General features: G+C 38.0%; 1 protein-coding gene across 1 annotated transcript; it reads left to right on the forward strand.

Annotated features, from left to right (window-relative positions):
• The first annotated feature begins 1452 nt into the window (after positions 1 to 1452).
• Positions 1453 to 3323, forward strand: LOC147567091 (uncharacterized). The gene is made up of 3 exons (XM_086652359.1): positions 1453 to 1750; positions 1840 to 2000; positions 2060 to 3323. Exons 1-3 carry the CDS (start codon positions 1453 to 1455, stop codon positions 3200 to 3202), a joined length of 1602 nt encoding a protein of 533 aa, XP_086508485.1. The 3' UTR covers positions 3203 to 3323.
• Positions 3324 to 15093: the final 11770 nt, after the last annotated feature.

Consider the following 15093-nt stretch of genomic DNA (forward strand, 5'->3'; position numbering starts at 1 on the left):
GAAATAATTATACATAACCTTGCACAACAAGAATGCATGATGGATTATGTATATAGCGAAAAAAAAGCGTTGAAGGTCACCATACATGGCAGCCCAAATGTTGTTGGCAACCTTTCGAACGACCTAATGCGGAGGCGAGTAATTTAAGAGGATAGAGAGGGCAATACTTTTAAAATGGAGGTAAACAACTGAAACAAAAATGAATGCTAAAATTTACAAACAAAGGTTAACGAAAATATGGTATTTGGATCAAATTAGAAGGCCGAACAAACAAAGGGTCCAAATTTTTTGGTTTGTGAAAAATAGGGACGAAACTTGAATGTACCTTTTAAGAAATTGGTGGGGTTAATTTGACATAGACCCCCATTTATTTAGTGATATTAGGACTTCACCCCAAAAATCAAAAGTGTTCTGGCGTTAACCCCTAATTCGCCTTTTTCCGTCTTTTTCAGGTTAAGTGGTTCGCCTGTGAATCACAGGCGTGATTCATGACCAAACTGTCCCTCATACTATCCTCCATCTAATCTAACGGTGACCATTTCATCTCGTGATCAACGGTCAAGAGATAACCGAGAATTTTTAATGTATCAAATCCAAAATTCAACTGCTTTCTAACCAAGGCATTACCCGCGAGAAATCTTTGGGTTCCTGAGTTCCATTCGATCGTCATCGTACCAGGTAAACCCTAAACTGATTTTGAGCTCGATCACCACTATTCAAATCAAAATCGTTAGGGCTTTCTTCCTGAATCACTTGTAAAGTATTTTTTCTCATTTGATTCTTCCTTTTGCAGCTCGTTTTGACTGAAGAAATAGCTTTCTCTCTTTAGCTCTAAGTGTAAAGTACCATCAATGGTGAGAGGACAACGGTCCAACATTTCTTTGTAAGTATAATCAACCTAACTCTAAGGTTAGTTAGCATGTATATTATGATGGGTTTGGGGTTTAGAAGCTTAAATGTTCATACAAATGGCTTCTTAGACTCTGTTTCTTTCAGAAGGGTTTTTAAATGTCCATACAAATAGTTAAATGTTCATACAAATGGTTTCTTAGACTTTGTTTCTCTTAGTTGTATATCATAGAGGGGTTTTTAGACTTTTTCCATGTATATCATATAAGGGTTTTAGGCTCTGTTTAGGGTTTTTAGATGTTCATAATATTGTGTCTCATGTTCTTGTCATATAAGAGTCTGCTTCTTTTGCCAAGAGTCATATAAGACTCTGCTTCATGTACTTGTTGATTTTTATGATTATATGCTATCATCTGTTCATGTCTGTAGGCCTAGCAGAGAACTTGGCAAAAGAATGTTGGTAGTAAATTATGATGGTCATTGGAAGAGTTATATTTTTCTTAAAAAACATTATTGGAGTTGTGATGCTATATGAGTGGAAAAATTGCCTTCATTCCAAATGTTGATGGAGACGAGCTTAACATGATTGACTTGGTTTAAGGGATGGTAAGTAGGGACAAAGATCTAGTTGGGCATAACATGAACTTTTTTTACTTGAAAAAGGGTAGTATGTGTAAAGTACTTAAAAAGGCAGATTTGCTAACATGGTGGACTGAACGGGACCTTGATTCAAGAGGAAGAGCACAATTGTTTCTTGACCACAGTCCACCACTCAACTCAACTCCAGTTGGACAGGGTATAAAAACAGTGAAGAAGATGACCCCTTGCTTATTGAATTCTAGTGTTGTTAGGAAGAAATTGTATGAAGTATCAAGTCCTACCAAGGATAGTGATTTGGTTGGTAGTGAAGATGTGCCAGATAGTGGAAGAAGGATGAGGGAAAGAAGAAAGTTTATGATGTCAACTCAGAGTTTGTTGATCTTATTGAAGAAGAGTTAGATGATATGCCCAACTTGGATGGTTTTGATCCCATGGAGCCAGTGCCCATTCTAGAACCAAACTTGACAAATGAAACTAATGTGACTTCAAAACCTCAAATCCCTCAAGACCCTCAGACTGAGGGTGTGCCAGATGAGTTGGATGATCTCCCTGTAGAAGACAGCTATCTTATTTATAATTCATCACGTGATGATGATTATGACCAAGTAAGGACAGTGAACAGATTGAGCAAGAACAAGATGTAGATTTAGATGAAAATAGTTATAGACCAAGAACTGAAGAGTTTAATGAATTTGTGCAAGAGTCGGCCAACATTTACACCAATGAAGAGTCTTTGGACCACCAAAGGCCTGAGCTTGCTAAGGATGTGCTAACAGTAGGTTTTATTTGGGATAATATACTTGAAGCAAGGAAGTTCTTGAGAAGATATGCTGTGGACCAAAGATTTGAGTTCGAATACATCAAAAATGAGGAATACAGGTTAAGAGCCAAATGTGTTAATGCGGACAGTGGTTGTCCTTGGTTCTTCTATGCAAGGAAGAGTGTGAAGGACAAAGGCTCAATTGTTTTGAAACAACTTGACAATACCCACACTTGTGAGCATAACTCTAGATTGAAGAACAAAACGGCTGATTGTATGTTTGTAGCTGAAGTTTTAGAGGAAACAATTAGATCACATAAGCCAAGAAACTTTAATCCCACAAACATCAAGGCTGCAATGTGGAAAGAGTTTGTGGTTGAGATAAGTTATTGGACTGCTTGGAGAGCTAGGGTCATAGCTCTTGAGAGGATATTTGGTAACTATGAGGATGGTTACAAAATGGCACCTGCCATGTGCATGAACTTACTTGCTGCTAACCCTGGCTCTATGGCTACATGTGCAAGGTCTGATTTTGATCATACATTCAAAAACATGTGCATTGCATTTAAGCCATTTTTAGATGGTTTTGTGAAGGGGTGTAGGCCTGTTATTGGATCGGATGGCTGCTTTTTGAAAGGGAAGTATGATGGTGTGTGTTTGTCTGCAACTGCCTTGGATGGGAATAATGGGTTATATCCATTGGCCATCTACATTTGCAAGTCAGAGAGCTTTGAAACTTGGTATGACTTCTTAAGCCAACTAGGTGAACATGTAAGAATGCATCCAAAACTACTCACTCTTATCTTTGATAGGCAAAAGGGGTTAATACAGGTTGTTGCACAACTATTTCCTAACAATCCTCATAGATTTTGCTTTCGGCACATGTATAAGAATTTTAAAAAGACTTATGGTGGTCAGGATCTTATGCATTTGGCTTGGGGGCAGCCAAGGCAAATAAAAGAGAAGATTACCAATTGTGGGCAGATCAATTGAAGAAAGACAATGAAGCTGCATCTCTTTGGCTACATAGGTGTGAAGTTAGTTCATGGTGTAGAGCTTTTTTTGATCAAGGAACTAAGTGTGAGCATATTACAAATAATCTTTCAGAAAGCTTCAGTAGTTGGATAGGAGAGTTGAGAAATTTACCATTGTCATCTATGATAGATAAACACTTGATGATGATGTCTTTGCTTTATGAGAGAAGAAAAACAGCTAGACAGTGGGATCCCAATGGGATTGTACCAAGGGCCAAAAGGGTAATAGATGGGTATCAAAAGAGCATAAACAAGTTTAGAATCCAAGGAGCCAGTGACCATCTTTTTAATGCGTATGAGGTGAATACTGCAAATAGAAGAACTGTGAACTTGGCTAACTTGAGTTGTTTCTGTTGTTTATGGGATCTTACTGGAATCCCATGCATTCATGCTGTCCCTATCATCATGCAAACGAGGAGATCATGGGCAGAGTAAGAACTTTTAACTTTTTTGACAATTCTTTAATCATTTGTAGTTTAAGATTACAACATGTGTAAACCTTTTTGACATTTCTTAATTCATTGATAGGTATTGTAGTGATTATCACAAGGTAAACACTTACCTAATTACATATGGTGGATTTATAACTCCAATGAAGCAAAGCAAAGACAGGGGTGAAGTAAGTGTTGCTATATTTCTTTGATGAATATTTCTTTGTTATTTTCATCCTAATGATTGTTTATGTGATGTGTTGGTCGTGTATGTAGTCAATGTATGAAGTTCTTCAACCCATCATAGTTAGGCTAGTTGGGGGGCCAAGGAAGCAAAGGAGGAGAGGTGTAAATGAAGGACCTTCCAGCCAAAAGCAGCCAAAGAAGTGCAGGAGATGTGGTGGTGTGTGTCACAACAGTAGGACCTGCAAGGGTGGTCAATCACAACCACAAAGACCCCCACCAACTCTGCCTAGGGGAATGAATGGTGCTACACCTTCCACACAACAGCCCATCACCACAACTCAACCATCAACATCCACAACCCAACCATCAACATCTACAGCAAACCCAGGATGCAGAACCTTGTTTGGCAGGTCACCCAACAATACCCATGAACCAAGTATTTAGGCCTTCTAAGTTACTGCCAAGAAAAGCAGGGAAGAAGTAGTTTGCAGACTTGTTAAGTTTGATCATTTTGTGAAGAACATACTTATAGTTTTGCTTTTTTTTGTTGAAAAGATAGTAATGTTTAGAAAGTTGATCATTTTCTGAAGAACATTAGGTTGGTTTTATCAAAACTTGTTAAGTTTGATCATTTTGTGAAGAACAGTAGGTTTGGAAACTAAGAAAGATGTGTTAGGTATCTAACAGGAACTATGTTAAGTCTTGTTAGGTTTATGTAACATGCACTTTTGGAGCTATAAAAGTTAGTTATGTTTTGAATCTTAGTTTTTTTGTAAAGTTGAAACCTTTTGAATGTTATTTGCTACAAATATGTCTTAGGGAAGGACCCCCAACCAAAAATAGAAGAGAACAGATTATACCTCAGTTGATGAACTAGACTTATCTCCTCCTCCCATCGTTTTGGCAACAATGAACTCACTTCCTTGTTTCAACCCTCCCAAAACCTCGTCATCCATCGAGTGAAGGTCTTGCTTTTTATAAGCCTTTAGGGTTCTTACCTTTGGAGCTTTTGGGGGTGGTTTGGGGATGATATTTCAACGGGTATTTTGAAATATCATAACTGGATCGTTGATCACGAGATGAAATGGTCACTGTTAGATTAGATGGAGGATAGTCTGAGGGACAGTTTGGTCACGAATCACGCGTGTGATTCACACACGAACCACTTAACGTGAAAAAGACGAAAAAAGGCGAATTGGGGGTTAACGCCAGAACACTTTTGATTTTGGAGGTAAAATCCTAATATCACTAAATAAATGGGGTTCTAATGCAAATTAACCCAAATTGGTGCCCTCTTTCGACAAAAAAAAAAAGAAAAGAAAAAGAAATTGGTGCCCTCTATTCAGGTTTCCTTGTAATCCAAGTTAGACTGAGTTTAGGAAATAAAATTAGAGTTCCATTGGGTCTCGACAAGAGAGAGAGAGAGAGAGAGTCTTGTTTGAATGAAGAGATCGATCACGAGTTAATTAAGTTTGATATGAATATTTTTCAAGTTTGAATGAAATCCGTGAATATCCTTTTCTGTATACTATTCGTTCTACCTTTACCTATATATATATATGTATTTGACCCCCTAGCTAGCTTCTTAAACATTCAAATCACAATATCTCTCTCAAGTTAGTTTATATCACTCTACCTTATCAAAATTCAAAACTAAACCAAACTTAGTTTTAGAGAGATACATACAGATCGATGATATCACTTGAAGCTTTAGCTATGGCTGGTATAGATTGTAACGAAAATAATCTTGATGTGGAAGAATGGGAGCGTGAAGAGGAAGGAGTCCCACCACACTTACTTCCTGAAGTATATCAAAAAGACCTAAAAATAATTGACGATCTCAACCAGAGTAATTCTCTGGCTTATGACTCTCTATGCCTTTATTTAATGCATGAAAAACACAATATTTGCAATGAGGATGACAGTGATGATGACGATGACGACGACGACGAGGACGAGTACTGTGATGATGATATTAATGATAATGATGGTGAGGATAGTGGTAATAACGATGATAATGATGTTCCATCAATCAAGTTTGAAGGAATTATGTGATACATACATTACTCCTTTGGCCAATTACCCAATTGGCCCTAAACTCTTGTTAACCAGGAAAACCAATTTGTTTTATTTTTATACATATACAAAATTTTAACACTATATTGATCTAGTATCTTATTATTGCTCACACTTTGAAATCCCATTCTTTCTAGCAATGATTGTTAAACTTTTAGCATCTTCCTTTACGATATTATATAAATACTGATTTTGCATAAGACTCTTAATATAGAGATAGACCAATCTCTTATATTCTTTATGCAGATGGATAATTTTAACACTATATTATTAAGTTTCAACATAAAATTCCGGTAATTTATAACCATGGTAGTTAAACTTTTAGCATCTTCCTTTACCATCGTTCCGGGACTCCATGGTGTATTCTCCCTAATAGGACAAGAGATATTTTGGTCCTTTAAGACTGAAAAGACCAAGATACCTTTTCATGGGGTATCTTGGTCGTTTTCGCCTTTTAGACTTGTACATTCCTTTCCCTTTTCCTCTTAATTCAATCATCTTATTCAAAAAAAAGACCAAGATACCCCTTGTCTAATTAGCCAACTCAGACATGGAATATGCTACGAAGTATGCTTGAGAGTCCCCCAATCATTTTTGTACTATATAAGACATTTTTTTGGAAAAAGTACGATAGATTCATGGATAAGAAAGAGAGGAGAAATAGTTAGTTGAGAAGACTAACTACTCCAAAACAAAAACCAAAAGAAAGAAAGATTACAAAGAGGTTTATACTATAATCAAAACATCCCAATTTCTTACATAATTTGAGAATAGCATACCCTTGTTCCAAACTTGCTTACTGCCTAGAAGAAATTGAAGCTTTAGACTTAATGACTATGTCATCCACTGAAAAGATTTGCGGAAGACGACTTCATGACTTGTTCCATTTGGCGAGCCTCCAAACAAAAATATGCATCGATCCTAGATTGTAAGAGTGGTAGTTTTGCGGAAGACGTTTGAAATTCGTATCTCTCGAGTCCTATTAAGAACTCAGAAGTGCAAGTGCAACAATTATCTGAGTTTTTATGCGCAACCTAATCTGTCACAACCACCCTTGCGGCTTCTCAGGATGAAAGGTCTTGGATCCCCTCCACCAGAGGACTTTCAGTGAATTCCCTCTAGAGAGCATTAGATGAACAAGTCAGCTACAAAAAACATTTTTCATGGCTGAATCTCATCACATACTACCCTCAAATGTCGGTTCCTGTCATTTTCTCTTGTTGCCCGAGTAAAGTTACATGGTTCTTAACTTCTTATTGTACGACTTATCGACTATCGTTAATGGAAACACATAAGAATTATATGAACATAAATTTAAGAAAATAAACCGAACATATATCTAAGGTTTTCCTAATGAGTTGATAAAAAATGTCATTGTGTCTAATTTGCTCCGCTAATAGTTTCTAACATCTTAAAAGACATTATCTTTGGATACTGTGGATCAGGTGGAAAACGAGCCTAAACCGCCCCACGATCATAAACTCTACACCCTTGATTAAGCCAGTACTGGTCATCATCCTCTTATACAAACCTCAACCATTTAAAGAGACGGTAAGGTATCCCTTGACAAGGCAATTTATTTTAATGTAAACGCGGTACTGATACGTCCTGAAGTAAAAGCATTCAAATCAATATTGTCCAAACTTTTTTTACACTGCTAAGTCTGCTATCTAATCTTAATAAGATTTTTTTTCCGCTAAAAGCATCTACAATGAGACACTCAAATTCTAAAACTTAAATTGCCATATAGGAAATATTAGAGATTTTGTTAAAAAAAATGTCCAATAGAACACTCAATGATGATGTTGAGGTAATTATTTTAGCGATCACTCTCAAGAATACAGTCTAAACTTAGTGTGTCATTTAAGTGTCTCTAATGTCAATTCAGCAAAATTCAAACTTTAAATCAATAGAATTTTTTTTTTTTTAACACTTCTTTTCTATTAGATTTAAGAGTGAAATGTGTATTAAATAGAGTATCATTCGTCTTTGTTCCTTTCAACCCAGATGTTCCAAATGACTGCGGCAGGAGTGCAAAGGGAAAGGAAGCTCTTCCTATCCCTGTTCTTGTTAGTAATAAGGGTAAAAGAGGTATTCAAGTCAAATATTCCTACCCAAGAAGTTCAAAGGAAATATTCTCATATATATCTCCAAGATATGAATATATTAGAATTAGGATTATTTCTATATCTACGTTATTTATTTCCATCTATTGTAATTCGCTTCTAGTATAAATAAATATAGAGGTATATGGTTTTCCTCAACCAAAACCTAAATCTTTCATGGTATAAGAGCCTAGAAAACTCAAACGAGTATAGTTTCGATCTTATTTTGCTTCCGCTTAACCGGCGGCGGTAGCCGCTTCAATGACTATCGTCCGCCGGAATCATTAATTTTTTTTCTTTACCAGTTTCAATTAAGTTAGGTTTATTTTAGTATTTTCATTATATTTGATTCAACAAATCGTAGTTTGGATGATAATTATATGGGAGTAGTTGCTACTAAATAGATCATAATCAATTTAAAGAAAGATATTCAGGATGATCTTCATAGTGTTACTCGATTCATGTTAATGGTTTATTATTCAAGTTAGTTATGTGCTGGTGGAAAATCGGTATCATAAAAGAATCGTAAAAAGGGGCAGTTTTGGCAGGAGCAGTTATTTTGTTTCTTCCCAGTCGGGTAATCTTCTCGGTCGTCGATTATTACCTCAGTTTTCACGCTGATTATTTTTGCCATGAACTTCTGAATCCGTTGTGATTATGTTCACTAAGTGCAATCTTGTTGCCATGGGCCTCTGAACCTAGAGTGGTTATGCTCACTAAGTGCAACCTTTTTATTAAATGACCTCTGAATCCATTGTGATTATGTCATGTTTGCTCGTTACGACTGTCCTAAATTACTTGGTTATTTGTGTTATCTACACCAGACAAAAGCTTCTTAACAACCAATCCATTGCAATGAATTATATGTTGAAGAATCATATCATGAAGTTTCTTCCCATGAAGTTATTTTCCAAATTGAACTTTTGGTTTGATCCTCCGTTCAATTTGCGGGAGGGTAATAAGGGTAAAAGAGGTATTCAAGTCAAATATTCCTACCCAAGAAGTTCAAAGGAAATATTCTCATATATATCTCCAAGATATGAATATATTAGAATTAGGATTATTTCTATATCTACGTTATTTATTTCCATCTATTGTAATTCGCTTCTAGTATAAATAAGGGTTATTTCCCTAATGGCCCCCTACTTTGTGACCAGCTTCCCGCCTGGCCCCCTACTTTACAAGAAATACCCATATGGCCCCCTTCCGTTATAACACCGTCACTCTCTCTCCTCCATTATGTTTTCTCTCTCTGCCAACTCACGCCACATCATCTATTACGCCACCTCATCACCTTCTCCGGCAGAGGTCGCCGGCCGGCCAAATTTCCGGCCGGCGACCTTCAATTTTTTTTCTCTCTCTCTAAAAAATAATTTTTTTTTTATTTCTTCTCACATCTCTCTCTCTCTCTCTAAACTCCGGCGAAGGGGGTTTCCCTTCGCCGGAGCTGTTCGTGATGAGCAGACCGGTCTGTTCGTCACGAACAGCAGATCTGTTCGTGATGAACAGACCAGGTCTGTTCGTCACGAACAGCAGAATGAACAGACCAGGTCTGTTCGTGACGAACAGACCAGGTCTGTTCATCACGAACAGATCTGGGTCTGTTCGTCACGAACACCAGATCTGTTCGTCACGAACACCAGATCTGTTCGTCACGAACAGACCTGGTATGTTCGTCACGAACACCAGATCTGTTCGTGATGAACAGACCTGGTCTGTTCGTGATGAACAGACCTGGTCTGTTCGTCACGAACACCAGATCTGTTCGTGATGAACAGACCTGGTCTGTTCATCACGAACAGCTCCGGCGAAGGGAAACCCCCTTCGCCGGAGTTTAGAGAGAGAGAGATGTGAGAGGAAATTTAAAAAAAAAAAAATTTTTTTTTTTTTAGAGAGAGAGAAAAAAATTGAAGGTCGCCGGCCGGGAATTTGGCCGGCCGGCGACTTTTGTCGGAGAATGTGATGAGGTGGCGTAACAGATGATGTGGCGTGAGTTGGCAGAGAGAGAAAACATGATGGAGGAGAGAGAGTGACGGTGTTATAACGGAAGGGGGCCATATGGGTATTTCTTGTAAAGTTGGGGGCCAGGCAGGAAGCTGGTCACAAAGTAGGGGGCCATTAGGGAAATAACCCTATAAATAAATATAGAGGTATATGGTTTTCCTCAACCAAAACCTAAATCTTTCAGTTAGTCTTCCAATCACGAATAACCTGAGAAACATTAGAATGCATCAATGAGTTTCATTTCAGTCCGTCCGACTCATACCTTTCCAGATTTTTGATGAGAAGGAGCAGTGTAAGAGAATATAATCAATGGACTCTTCAAACTTCTGTTTGGGTTAAAACTTCCTTACTTGACTAGTCTATCCATAGTAGGCAGTGATTTGTGCAAGACAAGGAATGAAAACATGGATGGGATTGACTTGTTCGGTTGCTCCATACGTAGGTCGTGAATGGGAGAACACTTGAGCTGGCTTGTTCATCTAATGCTTTACAGAGGGAATTCGCTGAAAAGTCTTTAATAGAGGGAATCCTAGACGTTCCATCTTGCAGAGTTCCAGTGGAAGCTATAGTAGTTGAGTGACATATGTACTAAACAGAGTTATTTGTTGGAAAATCGTCGTTTAAGTTGAAATGGAATGTGGAAAATAATCGATGAATAAAATAATATTGATCACTAGACTTCAAAGCTCGATAATATCGATTCTTTTAGACAGTAATTCACCCCCTTTTAGTATGAAACCACGAGTACACAACGGATCAGGAATTATGCCTTCAGGATGCGATGAAGCCCTTCAACAACTGCTTGGTTCAAAGTATGTACGCTTTGACCAAGACCAAGAACACTTCGAAATATATGACCGATAAAGACAAAGAGAAAACGACACTGACTTGGCCAAAAAATTCGTATAACAAAATAACCAAAAACACGCCTTCACTTATGAATCAAATAGAAAAGAGAGAGAGAGAGAGAGAGAGATGGAGTCGGGATTTCATGTCTCTGACCAATTCAACATGATGACAACCAATTTATAAAATTGGAGAGATATAATTGCATCCACTCACATGGGAGATCTTATGACCTTTCAAATTGAATGGGTACACCTATAATGTTAACGTCCAAGTGCATGGGAGGTTATTCCTTTCACTTAAACAGACACTTCCCTCCAATAGTCCCTCTATCTATAAATTTTTGAAAAAATTTCAACATTCCCCCACCATTTTCGAAAATTTGAAAGTTATAAAATAACTCAACCAAAACAAAACATAAAAAAAAAAAAAATCAAGAAAAACAAACAACTTTGGCTTTATCGTAGAAACTTGTACATACATGATAGGTATCTTATGGATTTGAACCTTCATTTAGTGCAGACAACTCAAAGATTTATCAGAATGCTATGGTAAACATATCTTGAACCAAGGATCCTTTAGTGATAAAACCGGAGTCATCGCACATACTTGTTTCGGTGAATCAGAGTGTTCATACTCCGCACGTTAATGGCCATGTGCAATATCCCTTTCATGAGTCTTCTTCAGAAAACGGTCTTATTTTCTTAGGAAACGGCCTGATTTCCACACTCACTTAGGTAAGTCCACATGAGGTGTTTCCGCGAGGCACCACTTAAAATTTGGACTTATTAAGAATTTTCATTCATCCTTCGTCTTGCAAAAAAATCAATACTAGTTTAGAAATGGGAGATTATAAAATGCTAGTATTCCATAATCGCGAAAGCTTTAACTTGTTAGTACCCGTTGAACTTTGTCTATCTATTTCAATACATAAGTTGGGTTCCCGTTAAAGGCGATCAACCTTCATTCACAGACCTTAGCCCATTTCTTTTTCTTTAGAGATAAGTTCTCTAGATAACTCGGAAATCATTAAAGAATATTAGTCTAGATAACAACATTAGAAAATATTACTCTAGGTACAAAATTGACTTAATATAATCAACCATAACTTCACATGAACAACAATTGACGGCACTAATTTTGGCAAAAATATTTTATGAGTAATAGTTTCTCAACCGTCTACAATTTGTCTCATGTAGTTTCTCAAAATATTCATCACTGAGCTTCTTTCTAGCACACATGACTAGAGAAATCAAATAAGTCATTCCATCAAACTGGATGATAACTCGTGGACCAATGATGAAGCGGAGATTGCCACTGTCTTTGCTAATCACCTTCAAAATATCTCCTCTTCAGTGGGCTCCACTTTATCTAACAATCTCATTGAGTGTTTCAACCCGCAGATCTCCCAATCCCAAAATGAGATATTAACCTCCATTCCTGAGCTAGAGGAAATCCGAAAAGCCACTTTCTCTCTGAAACCTGGAGTAGCTCCTGGCCCGGATGGGTATCCCCCCTTATTCTACCAAGCCAACTGGGATACTGTCAAAGATGATCTCATCCAGATGGTTTCCCTCTTCTTCAGAGAAGCCACTCTCCCTACGATGTCTAATCATACTCACATCTGCCTTATCCCCAAAACTAAAACACCCCAAATTCCGGCAGATTATAGACCTATAAGCCTTCTCAATACTACCTATAAAATCATTACTAAAATTCTGGCTAACAGGCTCAAACCCACTCTCACAGACATCATATCCCCCTTCCAAGCCGCTTACATTCCTGGTAGGCAAATCACGGACAATATCATAATAAGCCAAGAGCTAATTCACTCCTATAAGAAAATTAAAGGAGCGAAAAGCTATTTCGGCCTTAAACTCGATATGTCCAAAGCTTTTGATCGCATTGAGTGGCAGTATCTGGAGAAAGTTATGCTTATGCTGGGATTCTCCCCTAGTTGGATTAAGCTTATTAGTACTTGTCTCAACACTAGCTCCATGGCGGTCCTGATAAACGGACGCCCCAGTTTAACTTTCAATATTAGTCGGGGGATTAGACAGGGTGACCCTCTTTCGCCTTTCCTCTTTGCGATCGCCATGGAAGGTCTTAGCCGTCTTCTTGTTAAGCAGACTAGCCAAAACCCCTTTATCGGCTTCCCTATTGTTAATTCAGATCTTACCATCACTCATCTTCTTTTTGCCGATGACTGCCTTATCTTTGGTCAAAATTCCCTTGATAATATCCACAATCTCAAGAACATTTTGAAAGAATTCAGCGACGCGTCGGGTCAGATGATTAACTACTCTAAATCCAATATCTTCTTCTCTAAAAACTCGCACCCAAAATTCAAGCGTATGATTATTCGGGAGCTTAAAGTTCATCAATCCTCGACCGGCGACAAATACCTTGGCACTAAGCTCTTCATCGACAGAAACAAAAACTCGGTCTTCCAATCTCTTCTCACCCAAATTAAAAACAAGCTTGCCAAATGGCAAACTAACCTCCTCTCTCAAGCTGGTCGCTCGGTAGTCATTTCGACTATCGCAGCGGCCGTTCCCCGATACCAAATGCAGTGTTTTGCCATCCCGAAAGGCATATGTAACAGCATTGTGTCCATCCAAAGGACTTTCTGGTGGGGAAAATCCAAAACTTTCCATACTATCAACTGGTCAGCTATTTGCAAACCTAAGAAGATGGGTGGTCTTGGGCTTCGCCTCCCTCTTCTGGATAATCAGGCCTTCCTTAACAAGATCAACTGGCGCATGATCAATAATCCTAATGCCATATGGGTTCGCGTCCTCAAAAGTAAGTACTATCCCAAAACTCATAAGCCCACTCCTCCGAAAGCCAATCATTCCTGGCTCTGGAAATCGATTACAAAGCAATACAATCATATGGATAGTCTGATTTTCTGGGACATCAATAAAGGTGATAATATTAACATTTGGAAGGATTTTTGGATCCCGAACCACCCCCCTCCAATAACCAACCAAAGTGGGTCTAACCTTAATTGGGTTTCGCAGCTTATTACTAATAACAGTTGGAATTTTCAGATTTTACAGCAATGCTTTAATAATGAGGTTTGCAGAGCAATACTGAGCATTAATATTCAGAATAATCAAGAGGATAAACCGACGTGGACGTTAACAAAATCAGGTAACTATTCCATAAAATCTATGTATAATTATTTGAGAACAGAAAGCACGAACCAAATGCAGGATCAAACCGACTGGTTCTTTATATGGAACATGAATACTATCCCTCGAGTTAAACTATTTCTATGGAAGTGTTGTACTAATAGCTTACCTGTGAAAGCTAAAATAGGCAAATTCATTGGAAACTCATACTCTTGCATTAACTGTGATGAAAACGAAACTTTAGATCATGCTATGCTTCACTGCACGTTTGCAAAAGCAATCTGGTTTCATTTTCAGGTTAGAACAGATCAAATTAGATCTACTGATCAATGGATTCAACAATGGAAAGACCTAAACGAGGAAATCACTAATCAATATGCCAAAATCCTTTGGTTTATATGGAAAGCTCGTTGTGAAAACTGTTTTAATGCAAACAAACAAAACCCGAGACAAATTATTGACAGAATTAATAATGCTACTATCACCCCTCTCAAGATTGAGACGATTACCACTAACAAAAGCAGGAAGAACACTAAGCAACGCACGTGGAGACCTCCATCGACACCATACTTAAAGCTGAACGTCGACGCCTCTTTTACCAACTTTACAGATCCGGCCGGTATTGGATGTATCATCAGAGACGAAGAGTCAACCTTCATTATAGCAGCAGCGGACTCGGTGCGATGCCAAAATGCGGAAGAATGTGAAAGCCTAGCCATCCTCTACAGTATCCAATGGGCATTACAATTGGATATCACTCACGCTCATATAGAAAGCGATAATCAATCTTTGATGAATTTTATCAACGGTCACAGTGTCGGACTCCACTGGCAAGCAGTAAAGATTATGCAACAAATAAAGATCCTTATAGATAAATTCGAGGGCATCATCTTCACGTTTATTCCTAGAGAATGCAATACTCCTGCAGACGCGCTTGCCAAATGGGGAAGAAGGAATGCTTGCAGATATGTGTGAAATTCTGTACCTACGTTTATTTCTGATTTGCTTTAGTTTCTTGGTTGTTCTTTGTACGCTTGGTTTTGGTAATGCGATGTTTCTCTCATC

This window comes from Eschscholzia californica, unplaced genomic scaffold (genome assembly GCF_041429995.1).
Source record: "Eschscholzia californica isolate CP2 unplaced genomic scaffold, dmEscCali1.0.p SCAF_1, whole genome shotgun sequence".
Taxonomy (NCBI): Eukaryota; Viridiplantae; Streptophyta; class Magnoliopsida; order Ranunculales; family Papaveraceae; genus Eschscholzia; species Eschscholzia californica.